Source organism: Phalacrocorax aristotelis, chromosome 21, assembly GCF_949628215.1.
Source record: "Phalacrocorax aristotelis chromosome 21, bGulAri2.1, whole genome shotgun sequence".
Classification (NCBI taxonomy): Eukaryota; Metazoa; Chordata; class Aves; order Suliformes; family Phalacrocoracidae; genus Phalacrocorax; species Phalacrocorax aristotelis.
Window position 1 is genome coordinate 2,544,711 of NC_134296.1, and position 16,357 is coordinate 2,561,067.

At 50.1% G+C, this 16,357-nt stretch overlaps 1 protein-coding gene across 1 annotated transcript in view; it reads left to right on the forward strand.

The window, feature by feature from the left end:
* The window catches only part of GNAI3 (G protein subunit alpha i3), a 31,960-nt gene extending 16,525 nt beyond the window's left edge, over positions 1 to 15,435 (forward strand). The window contains exons 2-9 of the mRNA XM_075115321.1: positions 702 to 744; positions 848 to 989; positions 3,091 to 3,248; positions 9,854 to 9,982; positions 12,444 to 12,573; positions 13,012 to 13,165; positions 13,977 to 14,190; positions 14,285 to 15,435. Coding sequence (XP_074971422.1) covers positions 702 to 744; positions 848 to 989; positions 3,091 to 3,248; positions 9,854 to 9,982; positions 12,444 to 12,573; positions 13,012 to 13,165; positions 13,977 to 14,167 — 947 coding nt within the window. The 3' untranslated portion in view covers positions 14,168 to 14,190; positions 14,285 to 15,435. The remainder of the gene's footprint in view (positions 1 to 701; positions 745 to 847; positions 990 to 3,090; positions 3,249 to 9,853; positions 9,983 to 12,443; positions 12,574 to 13,011; positions 13,166 to 13,976; positions 14,191 to 14,284) is intronic.
* Positions 15,436 to 16,357: the final 922 nt, after the last annotated feature.

The following is a 16,357-nucleotide window of genomic DNA, read 5'->3' on the forward strand; positions in this document are numbered from 1 at the left end:
CATTATGGTGTTTCTGCTGTGACACAGTAACATGTTTCTGGTCTTTAATGTCTTAAGCTGCTTCACCTGGATCTGCAAAGAGCAATTTGCGCAAGCTTTTGAGCTCTGTTCTGGGTCCCTTCCCTTCCACTGCGTATCATGCAAGATTGCTTCTAAATTAGATGTTCCTTGTAAAAATGCTCCAGGATCTGGGATTGCGTCCACCTGGTTACTCAAGGCTAATGCTTTTACCCTGTGCAGCTCAGTAACAGTGGGTAGCAGCTGATGACGTTGGTGCCCTTAGCTGTAGGGCTACCTTGGACTGTAGCTACTGAGCTGGAAAGAGGGATGGTAGATAAATCCTCGTCCCGGTTTTTCAGACCTGCCTCCCAGGTGGCTAGCCTCAGTGAACGAGAAGCACACTCTAGAAATTCAGAAATTCTAGGGTTGGGTTTTTAAATTTTTTTTAGCAGATGAATGCCTAATGAGCGCCAGCATCTGTAAATAAAACCCCGGAGGGACGTACCTGTGGATGCGCTCTTCAGCGATCCCTCCCAAGGGGCCCGGGACAGCTGCTCTGGAGGTCTGATACCAGCAGCAGTGCACAAGAAGTATCTTACTCCAGACCCCATCGACTTCTGTGTGGGAACTAGGAAGAGTACATTCCGCTTTTCCTTTTCATTTCATCTGGTTGCTGACCGTAATTCTTTTGTGCTTTTCAGGTGCTGGAGAGTCTGGGAAAAGCACCATTGTGAAGCAGATGAAGTAAGTGAGAGTGCAGGCATGTGAACGGCATTTTTGTGTGAAAAGAAATAAGAAATCTGTGGTGCCCTTCTGCTTTGGGAATGACAGCTTGGTTTTCTTCCAGGATTATTCATGAGGATGGCTACTCGGAGGAAGAATGCAAACAATATAAAGTGGTTGTCTACAGCAATACTATCCAGTCCATCATTGCAATCATAAGAGCCATGGGAAGGCTAAAGATAGACTTCGGGGAAGTTGCCAGAGCAGTAAGTATTTAACTTGTTTCACTTAGTCTGAGCCTGTTCTGTGAATTGTGTTAATGAATCCTGGAAATTCATTCCACAACACTCACAGTGGAAATATATTTGTTACAAGATACAATAACGAAAGACCTTTCAGAAACTGTAATGTTTTACCAGTACAAAGCGTCAAGTGTTTTACTGAGGTTATGGGTAAGAACCTTTACTAGTTTGAATTCTCAGGAAAAAAAAAATCCCCAAACCTTTGTCTAAGCTATTTAAATTTTTAACAAAATTCTGAATTTTTTGTTTAAATTGCTTGACATCACTCCCCAGTAGCATTTCACAGCATTGGGGCAGTTAATTTTTAAGCTGAGCCAAATAAATTTTAACAATTTTCACTATTCATTTTTTGGGGGTTCGAGGCCCTGCTTCTCCCAACTCACCCAGTTCTGCCGATTCCTTGGGCTGTTACTGGCGTTCGCCTTCAGCACTAGATGGTAGAAGGCGAAGTTGGGAAGTCTCGACCCCCGAGGTGTGGGGAGAGCGTGAGTAGGATGGGGAGTCAGGGGCTTCTGAAAGTGCGTAGGAGAACAGTTGTGTGTATTGGCACAGGGCAGTGGCTGCACAGCCTGTCACTCTTGCTATCTGGCACTAATTCCTCGTGCTTATGGTTAATATGCAGTAAGTGAAGTAACCCACTCTGCTTCTTTGTGATGCAACCACAGATATTTTCGAACTTACGATGTCAAGCATCCTGGCTGAAGGGCGTATCTTCCCTTGCATGCTAACCTCGGCTGCTGCCCCAAATCCTCCCTGGCGTTCCCTTCCACCTTTCCTCTGTGCTTGTCGAAGCCGAGCGGTGATGTCAGCCTAGCTAAGGTCACTGGAAGGAGGAAGATGCTAAAAATCCAAGTTTCTCTCTCGGTTGACTTCCCCAAGCTTAGCAGGACGAGAGCCAAGTGCCAAGAATTTTCTCGTGTCCCAGTCTACCCCGAAGAGCAAACAACTTGCCCCACTTTCCTAGGAAAAGACCCGGGGTAACGAAATCAACTGTCTTGCAGGAAACCCCAGTGGTGACCTGTCAGCAGAGCACCGCACCCATCAGTGCTGCACCTGCGAAGGCTCAGAACCGAGGCCCACCTCTGTGCTGTGGCAGTTCAGGCCTTGATTAAGTTAATTTAGGTGCCTGTTGCTTGTGCTGGGGAGGCACCCTTTGGACTAGCACGTGGACTTGACTCTTGCCTGAGCTTAGGTGTGCATTGGGCAGTATGGGCTGGGGCTCAAGTGACAGGAGCCAGCATTAGGAAGAGACAGGCTGAAGTTGAGAGCCTGCCGGGATTGTGAAAGGTCTCCTACACCTCCCGAAAGGGAGCTGGCAGGTCTGATCGCTGTAGAAATAAACGTCAGTGTGGGATGTATGGGATGCATGTCAGCCTGGTTTTCACTTTCAAAATCTGCTTGTTAATGTGTAGAAGAATGAGGTCCTGCTCTAAGACTTCTGAGAACTTCTCATGCTCTAGGGCAAATGCTCAGTCCTGATCAGTCCATCCCACCTCCTGATGAAATGCTTTATTAAGAAATCGGTCTCCCGTATTTCTGACAGCTATTGCAGCAAACGGCAAGTCCTCAAAGCTTTAAACCTATAATCATCCAAGAACCTGCTTTTGATACTGAATTTTTCCTTGTTGCCATACTGCATGACACTGCAATAAAGGTTTTCCAGTTTAAAAACTATTATTTATCGTTCATTAGTCTAGTAGCTTGTTGATGTTCTTACCTTTCCTTCGAAATGCTGCGCCAGCTGACTGAAGTTTGGTGTGTCCGACGTGAAGGCTGCCTGTCGCTTCAGAGCGGCGATCCCCGCGCGATGGTGCCGCCCGTGATCAGTGCGTCTCGCCCATGGGCTGGGGCTTCTTGTCCAGAATTTCTTTCTGACTGCAGGAGAAAAACAACATGATGGTTTGGGGGAGAAGACTGGACAGAGAGCGGGAGAGAGGGGACCATGATTCCTTAGAGCAGTTGCTGCAGCCCCTAGGATCGTTACTGATGTTAAGCCTCGATGTAATTTGTGAAGGTATAAACGGGTGCAGATCCTAACTTGTTTTCGTTTCCCCTCTTCCTGCAGGACGATGCCCGCCAGTTGTTTGTTTTAGCTGGAAGCGCAGAGGAAGGCGTGATGACTGCCGAGCTTGCTGGTGTGATTAAGCGGTTATGGAAAGATGCTGGGGTCCAGGCCTGCTTCAGCAGATCAAGAGAATATCAGCTTAACGACTCTGCATCCTAGTAAGAAACCGTTACCAGCTTCTGGGCTCTTCACAGCAAACCAAATGCTGTTCAAAAGGGCTGGGGGACTGAAAGTGGGGTGGTACCTGGGTCCCCTTCCGAGGGGGTGGACGGGATCCCTGGTCTAACTGGTTTGCAGGGTTTGGGCTCACAAGTCAATCTGGTGCTTTAGCTCATCAAAGTCAGTTTTACTGTTTGCCTTCCCTGTATGCAGTGTTGGACAACCCCTCTCCATATTCCTTGTTTTGTGCCTAGCTGAATTTGCCAGTCAGGTTTTTAGTGGAAGAATAGCTTAGTGTGTCTTGTATTAAGATGGCTCGTTACAGCAGGTGATCAGCTACGTCACCTGCAGAAAGGAGTAAAGCTCCTGAAACAGAGTTCCGGATTAAACTACCACATCTGTGACAATCAACGGCTTCCAATAGCGGGATCTCCTGATATCAGCAGATCAATATTTACATAGCTGTGCTCCTTAACAGCTCTCGCTACGCTTGTGTGCCGGACGCCGCGCGGGCAGCGCTGCGGGCCCGCTGTAAACCTGCTTATTGTTCTGTTCCTGAAACGCACACGATTGCTTAACAATTGGGAAGTTACGACCGGCTAAGTGGTGTGGGCTGCTGCTGGCTGGTTAATGAGAATTTTGACTAAATGCCTCTTCCATTTCCAAGAGGCAGCTTAGTGCAGGGAGGGGAAATTATTTCTTTTAATGAGCAAAACAGTTGTTGCTCTTGTCTTTTTTTTTTTTATTTTTGTTTTTAAAAAGTTGTGTGCTTGGTCTCTAGAATAAATATTTGAAACTCTGAAAGGATGATTTTGGGGTTAAACGTGCCTCCTGACGTCCAGCTGAAAACTTGTCTCAATTTAGCCAAGTTTTAAGCCTTTGAAAAATTTAGTTTGGAAGTGCTTTATAAAGGTACTTCAGATGTCACAGCTCAGCTGCCTGCAGGCTCTGTCTGCACAGAGCATATTTTAGCTTGAAAATAAGGAAGAATTCTTCTAAATCTGTAACACCTTGGCAGGCTGCCGTGGGTTTAGATCAAGGTAAGTGAGTTGATGAGAGGAGGCTGTCTCAGATTCGTCTGTGCCTTTGCAGCGTGCAAGGAGGAAACTTCAGATTCAAAGGGAGAAGAAAGAATGGATGAGGAGGGGGGTGAATGAGGGAACAATTTAATGAACAGGTATGGAGGAGAGAAAGAGAGCTTGAGGACTTCTCGAGCAGAAGATCTAGGGCAGAAAGCATAGGGGGTTGAGTGGAGCATAAGGAAGAAGCTACGGATGGGGAACCTTGGCTCTGTGGTCTTGATGGTCAGCTTTGAAAGAGAAGGAGAACAAAGGCAGGAAGGAGAAAACAGGGTAGAAATGGCTCGGAGCAGACTGGGGAGGGAGGGTGCGAGGCTGCTCGGAGGTGCCCGCTTGACCCGACTGCCTTCCAGAGACGGGATTTGGGAGGGTTATTCCTGTTCCTGAATAGCTGCAACCCACTCGTGTCCAGTTCCTGGTGCCGGCATGTGTAGGCACGGCTACTGTGACGAACCGCTGTCATGGCCCGGTGTCAAATCTGTGTGGCAGAGAGATTTCAGCCTGATGATGACCCACGTGGCATTTTACTGATAAGTGCATCAGAGAACTTTTGCTTCCCGTCCTAAGACCGCAGGAAGTTGCACTAGAGCAGCATTATTTTGACTCGGTAGCCAGGCAACTCAGCCATTGGGAAACGCTGTGAGTGGGTTCCTATTGCGCAGTTAAAAACCTGTTTTCTCCTGCAGGACCCCCGTCTCGCCAGCAGACGCAATGAGCTGCCCAGATGAGTGTTCAGTCGGTATTTGTTCTTCTCCGCGCAGTGCGTGGCTCCTGTCTTGCCGTATTTTCTGGGGTTACCCAGTCAGTTCCCTTATCCAAGCTTAAAAGATGGATTTTTTGCAGTCCCTTCTTGTGGCGGTGGGCACGTAGGTACCAGCTTCGGTGCACAATTCTCTTAAGGGAATTTCACTTCTTTAAATATCTCCTACAAAAGGGACAGAAACTCAAGGGTTGGCAGCCTTTAAATACATGCCCTATTTGAGGTGACTGGTTTTCCAGCTGGAATTCAGTATTGTGCAGTGTTTCAAGCCCGGTTCTGGCTGACTGGGAGCTTCACATCAGACCTCGGTGCCTCTGCTGAGATACCCAGAAAGCGGGTGGGGAGGGAAAAGAGGAACACATGCGCGAGCGCTCGTGAAGATTGGGTGGCACCAAGAGCGAGAGGGCTGTGGCAGAGAGCCAAGGCTTTCAGGGAATTTCAGATTGTTCCGAAAACTTCTCTTCCTGCTGTTCCCTGCCTCACTGAGGGCTTCCCCTTGTGCGGGCAGGGATCCTGCCCGTCAGAGAGCTGCCCTGGCAGGCAGGAGAGGAGGCAACCGTGATCATGGTGTGTCGTAATCCGTACGCAGCAGGTGGGGCTGAGCTCCCAGAGATAACCACTTGTGACACAAACCCAAATGGTCTGTCCTGGAATCAGTGTTTTGCCTGTTTTCTTTTTTTTTTTTTTTTAAGAACAGTTGAGTAACTCTTGGTCTAAACTGTGGATTTTCAAGTTCAGTGTCTTCTCTGGGCTCCATTTGATAATGTCCCTCTAGCAACCACCCTGGGTTTTTGGTGTGATATTTCAAACATCTGTATTTTCACTTTCCTTATCGTGACTTCCCATTTTTCTGTACCTATGACGTGAGCAAACGGCTGCGTAGCTCACCGTGCCCGCCTTGAGCCGGAGCTGCGGGCAAGCGTTTGAGGCCTGTGCGCGCGATTCGCGGTGCAACAGCTACAACGGACACGACCCCGTCCGCTGGTGCAGCGGTGTGGATGCTAAGGTGTGTTGCCGTCTTGCACATCTCTCTGATACTGGGAAATCTCGGCACGCAGATAATGCTTTAAAATATTTTAGTTGCTGGTTTTGCTACTTTTTTCCGGAGTTCATACAGACACCAGCCTGCAGATCCTGTAGGTAATTATCTGCAGTCTCACAGGCAATCAGCATAGCTCTGATCAACCGTTCTCTGTTCTGGCTTATCTTGTCTTGTTCCCGAGTGGCAGTTTTGGCCTGAATTCCCCGACACGATGCTGGATAAAACCTAGATTATTTCTGTGTGGGTTTTTTTCTCCTCTGCTTTCAAGCACTAGCTTGCAGGGCATTGTCCTCCCATTTGTATCCTGATGCTTTCTTCTGATCCCCCTCGAGTAGCACCACCCTGGGATCACAGCTCAAGCTTTTGAAGGGCGCTTTTCCACCTGTAGGTCTGTGCTGCAGACTGGGGGTCTGTCTTAGCTGGCCCAGATAAGTGCGCAAATGATAAAGGTAACGCACAACGTTCCCTTTTCCTGGCGATCCCGCTCCGTTGCCTTGTTTTCTGCTTTGCTTCGTCTGCCAAAATCCAGCTAAGCATGAGGGGAGGGACGAGGCAGACTCTGTGAAAGAAGAGCATTTCTTAAATATAGGTTTCACCAGGTCTTCGCCTGTTTTTCTTGCTGCAGGAAGAGTTGGCTGGAGATGATTAATTCTGCATGAGCTGCCAACCTATGGAGGAAGGATGCTGTTTGCATTTTCAGACTGGCACAGGTGCTTGGGATAATGTTTCCAGAAAGCTTGGTGTTTGGTGGCTGTAAATACTGACCCACCTGGGTACAAACCTGCATCTTTCTGCCCTCTTCTCTCCTCTCCCTGGTGAAGGCTGGTTTTATTTGCTGCTCTGCCTTCAGGCGCGACGGTGACAGCCCCCCCTTCCTTCCCTCCCATAGCTCAGGCTGCAGATAGCCGTTCATAATAAATGCTTTGTATGAATTTCAGAGCCATTTTTGGCCTTGAAAGCATTCTTTCCAGTGTTAAAGGGAAACATGACTGAATTGTTAGGAAAATACCATTCCAGGGTTCATGTGAGCGTGTGGAGGAGGGGAACTCAGTTCTCCTCACCAACTGAAAGCTGCTGGCTTCGGAACATCCCACTGCTGCGGTCAGTGCTTCTTGGGGCAGTGTGAGACGGGACGGTGCTGAAGCTGGCAGGCTTTCTGATCGGACTGGAGCCGCAGATCCTTGCGAAGGCAGGTATTGAGCCAGTGCCAGCCTGGCACAGGGTGTGCTGGGAAGGCTCAGAGGGTCGCAAAGACAAAGACGAGTTACGCCGTGGGCTTTTGGTCAGCCTTTTATTTTGTCCTTGAGCCCTTGTTTTAAGGGTGGAGAAAGGAGGGAAACAAAACCGTTGTCTTCGCAAGCTTGTATTTGCAAGCTAGTGTTGAAGCATGAGAAATAGTTGGCTCTGTAAACACAGGGATCCAAGGTGGGGAGCAAGGATTGCAACCTCAGCATTTGAAGGAAGCCTTGTGGTGAAGGAGACTCTGAAAAGGGATTCAAACTGCGTGGGATGGAGAAGGATTCAGTAAGGTGTATGTTTTCAGTTCCCGAAACAATATTTGCGAGGAACGTCTTTAAACTTTCAGACAGACTGTGGCAAGCTGTGGGTTATGAGTCGCTCAAAACCATGAGTCTCGGACCGCGCTTTTCCAGTTTTTTTCAAGTTCCACTTCATCTGTGTGTGGCAGAGGGAAACAAGCGGCCGGCTGGGCTCGGCAGCGGGTTCTGTTGGGTGGGCAGGCTGCTTCAGCTGCCTCCGGCAAGGCGAGGACGGCTGGAGGAGGCTGCGCGCACACGCGCTTTGGCGGCTCTGCTGCGACCGAGAAATCCCCCGTGCCGGATCTGCCAACTGCTTAGGCATTTCCATGGGATCTGGTTTTATTCACCCTTTGAGTCTCCCTGGAATGAATCTGCTTATTTTTTTTTTAAGGCAGGTCACAGATAGAGCAGCCGCTTAGTCTGATGCACCTTGTTCTCCTGACTGATGTGCAAGCGGTACTTTGCAATTCATTTGGTGGGAGTTGCCTGACTCCATTCACTCCTCGCTGGCTGCCTGAAAAGCCTTAAGTAGGAATTATACCGGTTTCACTGCTGAGAGTTCTGATGCTGAAAGCTGGCAATTAGGAGCAGATGCTTTGCAGCTCCAGCTTGCGCATTTATCACTTCAGCGATTCAGGGCAGCTGTGTGACCTGTATCAAAGCCAGGCTGTTAGAAGCTGCTGGGTCAGTTCTGAGGTAGCACTTCCATCAGCTTTTGAACCATCGTATCCCAGCTAAACTCAAACTGGTAGGAAAGGAGGCAGCGGGGGGAAAATCTGGGCGTGTTATTTCCTCAGTAGAAATATTTAACAGAAGCCTAATGGAGGTGCCTTCTTCCAAAATCTGTTTTGCTAAGCTGAAACTAAAGCCAATCCCAAGCGTGAGTTTTGGGTGCTGCGTTTCTGGTCAAAGAGCGGTTCACAAACCTGTCATCCCACCAAACATGAGAGGGGAATGAGAGGAGTCGGCCCTTTCTGGGCTAAAACTGCTTGCAGATACCAGCTCTTTGAGGAAAGCCCCGCGGTGCCAGGGCAAGCACAGGCAGGAGGCTGGCAGGTAGGCTGTGTCCTTCTGGGTTAGGGTTCTGCAAATATGCTGGCAGTCCTGGCCGGAGGAGGGAGATGTTGCTCGGTGATGAAGGTACGTGGGAAGTTGAAGCTCCTGGCACAGGTTTCAGGTGCATGGGAAGCAGCAGCCCCCGGCTGACAGCGGATCTGTGGTAATGCTGGGCTGGGAGGGCAGGGTTTATGTCACCAGCCCAGAGCCGTTGTGCCGCTAAAATCTCACAGTTGCACGGTACTGTATTGGTTAAAACTGCTCCTGATAAAGGCCTGGCTGTAGCTGTTAGGGGTAACGCTGCTGGCAGCTGCGCACGAAGGCAGCTGAATGCTTGCCTCCGGTCCCGTCCCGATGGAGCTGGAGCAATATTCGTCTCCTTTGCGGAAGCAGGAGGCCGTTGCCTTCCCCTTAACAGGAAAAATGAGCTCAGAGGTGTCGCTGGCTGGAGCGGGATTTCTGACACTGCTGGAAATGATGTATACCTCCTAATTATGTGCCCGAGAGCTGAGCTTCAAAGGGATTCTGCTGTAGTTGGAATTAGTTGGGGTCTTGATGGGCGCGTTGCCTTGATGCCGCGGAGGAGCGGCTTCCTCCGGCAGCCGTGCCGTTGGGGAGCTGGATGTGCTGTGTGTTGGTTCGCTCTTGCTAAAGGAGGGGAATGAATCCACCTGGTCTGGGGGTAGTTCTTGGTGCTTAATTCTTTCCTCCTGGTTCATCTGACGTATCCTTGCCCTTTAAAAGCGAGCCACTGGATTGATTGCCTTGCGCTTTGATGCGACAGACCTTGACTACTTTGAATTGCCCCAAGAGATACCAGCCTTGGCATGGCTTCTGCATCAGCAGTACTTGTCGTGCTAGCTTCTTATCAGGCTTCGCTCCCCAGCTAGCTGAACTCTACCCAGCCCACGCTGCAAGGTCATATGGGGGGGGGTTAGAGAAACCCAACCCCAACAAAAATCAGCCCTGGGGTAGACCCAAGGGGGTTTGTTGGCTGCATGTTCGAGGTCTGTACTGTGTGAAGATGATGAATAAATTCCATGATGACTCTCTTCTGCAGTTTATAAAAGATTCATGGCGAGCAAGCAGACTAAAAAAAGCACATCTTGTGTTGTCTCTTCTGGTTTAGTTACCTGAATGACTTGGATAGAATATCCCAGCCGACCTATATTCCGACTCAGCAGGATGTTCTGCGGACCAGAGTTAAAACTACCGGCATTGTGGAAACTCACTTCACCTTCAAGGACCTGTACTTCAAGTAAGTGAAGGGCAGCGCTTGTCCCTGTGGACTGCGGCGATTTCTTCAGTGCGTGGTGGTGGGTCCCACACCTGCGCTGCAAAACGTCTCGCCCTGTTTTAACTGTCCTCCCTGCCTCCGTTACACTCCCTCTCTACTGGCATTGCTCACTGGAGATACCGGTTTGACTTTTATTTGCCTTCTTCTGTTCTTTTCAGCTGCTTTTATGTTGGAATCGCAGACACAGGTACTGACTGCTTGCTTACAGGATCCAAAAAAACCCCCCAAAATACTAAAAGGACACTGACTCCTGGATTTTGAGTTTGAATTTAGCCCCTTCCTTTGAAGTGGGAGACGAGCTCTCCCCGCAGTCACAGTCTTGGCTCTGGGCTGCACGGTGCTCTCCGCAAAGCTGTAGGTGACTGTGCTGACTGACACTTGCTGCGGAGCAGGAATGGGGCATGCAGAAAGCGTGCTGGGGACCAGCTGCCTTTGCGTGACACAGAGGACGGGGCTTCCCTGTCCTCGCTGCCTTCCAAACTCAGTCCCTGCAGGGCTCGGGTATCGAGCGTGGTCCTGGCAGTGTCCCTTTACGTATCACTAATCGAGCTCCCTCTAACCCCCGTAGAGGCTGCTAGCCCGCAGTTTAGCTCTCCTCCCCGCCCTTGATCTGCTTGTTAGAAAATCCTCGCTTTGGATCCCGACAAACAGCCTGGAGCCCCGTGCGGCGGGCGTTCGCGTCCGTAACCTGGATGTAGGAAACGCAGCGCCTGTATCCCGGGCGAGTTCCCGTCGCCTGTGGCACTGTTTTCAAGTCTCTGTTGCTCAGAGCCTTTAAATAAGCATTTGTTTGCTTATTTTTCGCTTGTGTTTGAAAACGGTTTGTGAGAGCTATAGCAGAAATCCAAGCGTCGCTTATAAAATCTGTTTTGTTTGCACGCTTCTTTGGGGAGAACAGTAGCATTTTGGCTTCTGAACTGTCTTAACTTATGAATTGTTTTAACAAGAATGCTTGAACACTTTGCATCGCCGAGCTATTTACACGGCTTCTGGTTCGTCCAGGGGAAAAACTTGTCTTCTGTCGTGATGGATTAGGATTAGCATTTCCAGCTGCAGTGTGTGGTGGTGCTCTTTAAAAATCATCACGTCTGACTAACGGCAGAGCGAGCTGGAGGTAGCGGGCATATTCCGTTCAATCATTATAACCCTTCTTTTCAAGCGAAATGGCTGAGCGCTCGGAGGCGTGCCTCCCTGATGCAAAGAGGGGAATTGCTCTTTCCCGAGCCTGCCTGGAGTCACTGATCATGTGCAGAGCCCGAGGCACGAGGTGTCTCGTCTCGGAGGGATTTGTTCCACAAAGGAAAGCATTAATACATCTTAAACCCCGAAGCTGCCATCTTTCCCGCGACGGAAGCCTTGATGTTAAGTCTCAGGCATTAATAACGGGCTGAGGTAGCCTTAGTATAACTGTGACTCGAATTTGGATTACCTTGGCGAAGCTGAGCTGTCGAGGATGCTATTCCTTTCCAGATGTCTCCACGCTAACAGCCGAGAGTAATGGCAAATGATCCAAGCTAAGTAAATAGCCTGTATCCTCACAGGGATTTCCGCCTCTCCTCCTGTGGTCCGCAGGGATGGTTTACCTTAAATAGAAGGTTGGAGTCAGCTCAGCGGCACTTCGGGCTGCCTTCGTTGGCATCGCGAAATTGCGTTGCTTTTGGCCCACCCTGGGCAGTTTCTCTCTTGCCTGCTTGTTTGCTCTGATAACAAATCAATGTTTATGATTTTTCATAGCTCTCGGATATTGACCGGTATCTGCCTTGATTTAATTAAGTCACGGTCCATCAGAACATCCTGGCAATCCTGCTTATCATCAAAATATTTTCGTGTCCAAGACACGTCTTTTTTTTTTTTTTTTTTTAATTGGAAATTCTGTAAGCAGCTCTGCAGCCTTTAAACTTCCATAGCTCACAGATTGTTTGTTTGTTTTTTTTTTTTAATTACATGAAATTGTTTCTTAGCCCCATTAATTCCTTTCTGGGTCCCAGCAGTAGCACGCAGGTAGCATGTTCCAGATAATCCTTTGTCAGATGCAGTATAAATTAGCTGGAAGAGCTGACTATGAGTAGGTGTTTGGAGTCCAGTCAAGCAAATGGATTGTTGCTAAGGAAATAGGAGACAGAGAACAAAATAAGTGTGCCCTGGTGAATCAGCAGACTTCTGGATAGCGATGTAGGTAACGTCTAGTTCTTCCTGCTGAAATTGCTCTGAGGAAAAGAATTCTGGTTTTAAACTCCACTCTCCTGAGGAAGGGAGGGCTCAGGGTTGTTGCCCTTGCTGATGGAAGGCTGCGGACCTGTGTTCCCCTACGTCCTGCTTGTTTGAAAGCCCTTGGCAAGGCCGCCTCCACCCGCTGCGAACGCGGCGGTGGCCACGGAGGGAGGTCTCCGTAGCTCTGAGACCGTTCTTCTGCCTCTCCCAGGATGTTTGATGTTGGCGGCCAACGGTCGGAGCGGAAGAAGTGGATCCACTGCTTTGAAGGCGTGACAGCAATTATTTTCTGCGTGGCCCTCAGCGATTACGACCTTGTCTTGGCCGAGGACGAGGAGATGGTATGTTCCGGAGGAGTTACCTGCCTGCATGGCTCATAGGAAAGGGAGGTGGAATCATGGGGCAGGCACGCCTCTGGCTTGCTCCTCTTGTCACGGTGGTTTGAGGGCTGTGAAGAGGAGCACTTCCTTGCAGCAACCTGCAGTATCTTGCCCCAGAAAGTGATAAAAATGTATAAACGAGCTTTTTCTCCAGGCCCTGGTTAGAGGGGGGTGGCCTGAGTCGTCCCTGCAGCCGGTTCCCCGAGGTGTGAGTACCTCCGTGGGGAAGCAGACAGGCCCTGGGGGAGTTACAGGATGAGGAGGTGGCCTGGCCCCTGCTCAGGAGGATGTGTCAGTGACACTTACTCTTTAGTCTGGCCTTTGTCGTAAAGCCCATCTGTCCCCCCGCCCCGTGAGAACTCCGGAATGATGCATCACCCTTCTCACTTTATTTTCCAGAACCGGATGCACGAGAGTATGAAACTGTTTGACAGCATTTGTAACAACAAATGGTTTACAGACACATCGATCATTCTCTTCTTGAACAAGAAAGACCTGTTTGAGGAAAAGATTAAGAAAAGCCCGCTAACGATCTGCTATCCGGAGTACACGGGTAAGGCTGGGCTCGTGAAGCTGCGTTTTCCTTGTTGCCAGGGCCAGGGGTGAGTCAGTCAAAGCCTACACGGTCCGAGATAACTTAAAAGCTTATCTTTTTCCCTATTCCTTCAACTCTGTCTCTTGGGCAGCATCTTCAGGCCGTCAAGTTGGCTGATAGCTCGTTTTCTCAGAAGAGCTGGGGGCACACACGTCTCTGGCTCGGAACCGCCTTCGTCCGTGTGATTTACGGCCTGGAGTACGAATAGCAAAGTACTGCGCTCCAGCAAATCGAGCTCACTCCGTATTTTCCATGTGTTATTAGGACAATACTTTCATTTAACCTCAATTTTAGAGGCTACAAAACTTCCCCACGCCCCAGGGGCGGCACTAGGTCGCCCTGGTGCGTCTGCGGTGCGGCCCTGCGCTGCCGCGGCCCCGCGCGGACGCGGTGCTGCGCCTAGTCACTGCGCGAGGCGTCCAGGTGTTCTTTTTCAAACGGTCCGTCGAACCTGCTTGTCCCTGTCGCTTGTCACTCTTCTGCTGTAACTCCCTGTATCTGGCGCGAAGCGCTCCTGCGTACGACGCTCCCGTCCAGCACTCTCTGGGCGGGGAGGCTGCAGCGGGGAGCGGTGGGTGAGTCGCGGGAGGGACTCGTCCAAGGTCACTGACCAGAAGCTGGGAATAGACTCCAGATTTACAAGAAGGGGTTAATGGTGGATTTGGATTTGTAGCTGGATAAGGCAGATGGCTGCAAGCAGCTTAATATGTACTTAAAAGATCTCTCTGCTGTGAACTGCTGGCCAAAGTAAGGGATCTTACCTTTTCAGGCTCCAACACGTACGAGGAAGCCGCCGCGTACATCCAGTGTCAGTTCGAAGACCTGAACCGGAGAAAAGACACCAAGGAGATCTACACACACTTCACCTGTGCCACCGACACCAAGAACGTGCAGTTTGTGTTCGATGCCGTTACAGATGTTATCATTAAAAACAACCTGAAGGAATGTGGACTCTATTGAGGAGGAAGGGGCGTGGGGAGAAGGTAAAGGTGGGCCGCCGGCGGCGTGCAGGCGCTGCGCACCAGCTCGCGCTGGCTTTGCCTTGCAGCCCGCTAACGCTCGCTGTTCTCTTTGCAGTTTTGACGATGTGGCGTTTCGAGAACCAGCCTCTTCGCTGCCTCGCGGGGACAGCTGCGAACGGGACGAGGGACGTGAAAACAGCATGCAGAATCGTCGCGTTCTTTAGCACAATCTTCTGTATTAGGGACCTTTTTATTGATAGGGGGTGTTGAAGTTAGGTCAAGCTGGAACAACTGTTAGTGTGACTAGATCATCCTGGCATCGTTTGGATGGTGTAATCCCAAATGTGTACAGCTGTTGTGAAGTTGAGGTGCTGGATTCCAGACCTTCGATATGTAGCTTTCTCTCTTTCTTTGGTTAACAAGCCACCACTAGTCTGTTTTTAAGGTTTTTTTCCATCAAGAAAACTATAACTTTACTAAATTTTATTTCTTTATTTGCAAACGAATCTTGTTTTAAAAATAAAAAAACAACAACAACAAAAAAAAAAATCACTTAACTATGCACATGTGACCAGATCATGCAGAAAGTATTCCTCTTAGCAGGAACTCTTTGTTTTTAACACTTGGTATGGTCAGGATTTAATATTTCTGCAACTACTTAAAGGATCCTTAGAGCTCTTACGGCGATAGCTTTGGCTTTTTTGATGTGTAATTTGTTCCCATCCTGCTACCCTAAGGCTTTGAAAGAAGCTACTGCAGCGGGATAAGCGAGTCTTTCTAGCTTACGGTTAGGGGGTGAACCTGGTTTATGCCGACACCCAAATCGAGATCCATTCTGCGTGGTGAGCGTAAAGCCGGCTTCGCGGCGAGCGGGTACCCGGGCCGCCTCCCTCGCAGGGGTGAAACGCTGAGCTCCAAAGGCGCTGGGAAACGCACGCGCGCTGCTACGGAGCTGCTCAACCAACCACTTAGATCCTTGTGCATTTTTTGGTCTAAACCGGTGGGTGATTTTGTAAAGGGTGCACCTCGTTCTGCATTTACCATGGCCTTTCTGTACGGAGACTCCTAAACTGTATTGACAAGCATGCCTTTACTTTGTATATGTGGTGCCAAATCCCTGTTTGCCATCGTTTTTACTGTAGTAATGTTCATAACCAGTCAGTACATTCCTTCGCTGAACATTGCATTGAGACTCTTTCCCAGTTTGTCACGTGTACAGTTTCAATCTGTTATAGTTGTTGCCAGTATTAAAATGGTGAGTAAACAGTTTCGCCTTTTCCCTAGTTTATTCTTCATTTTTCCAGGAGCTTTCCCCGACTTTTGTGCTTTGGAGAAGGCAGGTAAGCGCTTCGATGGGAAAAGGGTGTGATTTAATGGGGTGGGAAGGTTCCTCGTGCTTTATCGTGCCCGAGCCTCGCTGCTCTCTGTGCAGCCGCTTCCGCGGCTCCCGAGGACTCGGGCTGCGCTGGCGCAGATGGAGAGCGGCCGGCGTCCCGCCGCTCATCAGGATTACTGGCAGATGGTTCATTTACTCCTTATTTACAGCACAAGTCTCGCTGCCTCTTTTGAACCTGGTGGGAAAACGACTGCCCTGGACTGCTGTTACGTGACGTAGGCCGGTTCGAAGACACGCGCCTAGAAATACAGAGTGAAGTACTGCAGAGATGCTCGTGGGCGCGGGAAGCGGCTACCCCAGGGCATCGCCGGGTGTCTGACGCGCAGCACTGCCCGGCGGCCCCAAAGAGCGTGTTTATGGTCTGGAAGCTCTCTCCCAAGCTGCCCTGAGCTCAGACTGCCTGACGATTCCCTTCGAGCCAGCCTTGAGCTTTACTACAGCCTCACGCCAAGCTGTGGGTTAGCTCCCCATGCCTCTTAAATTCATGCAGACCCTCCCCGGTAACGCTTGCAAGGTTAGAGGCCAGCCCTGCAAGGGCCCGAGTACGGGCTTTACCTTGCCCGGGTGGGAGGAGGGTGATTTGGGAAGGGTTTTCGGCTGCCCTGGTGCCACCTGGGCCTCATCCCAGCGGGGGGATGGCGGTGGCCCTGCCCTGCTGCGCGTGGGTCCCCGCTTGGGCTTGGGGGGGGATCCCCGTCCGCGCCGAGGATGTGAACGCAAGGAATGTAAAATACTCCTTGATCCAAGCTGTCAGACGCAGGAACGGGGCCGGGGAGCAGCCGTCACAGAGAA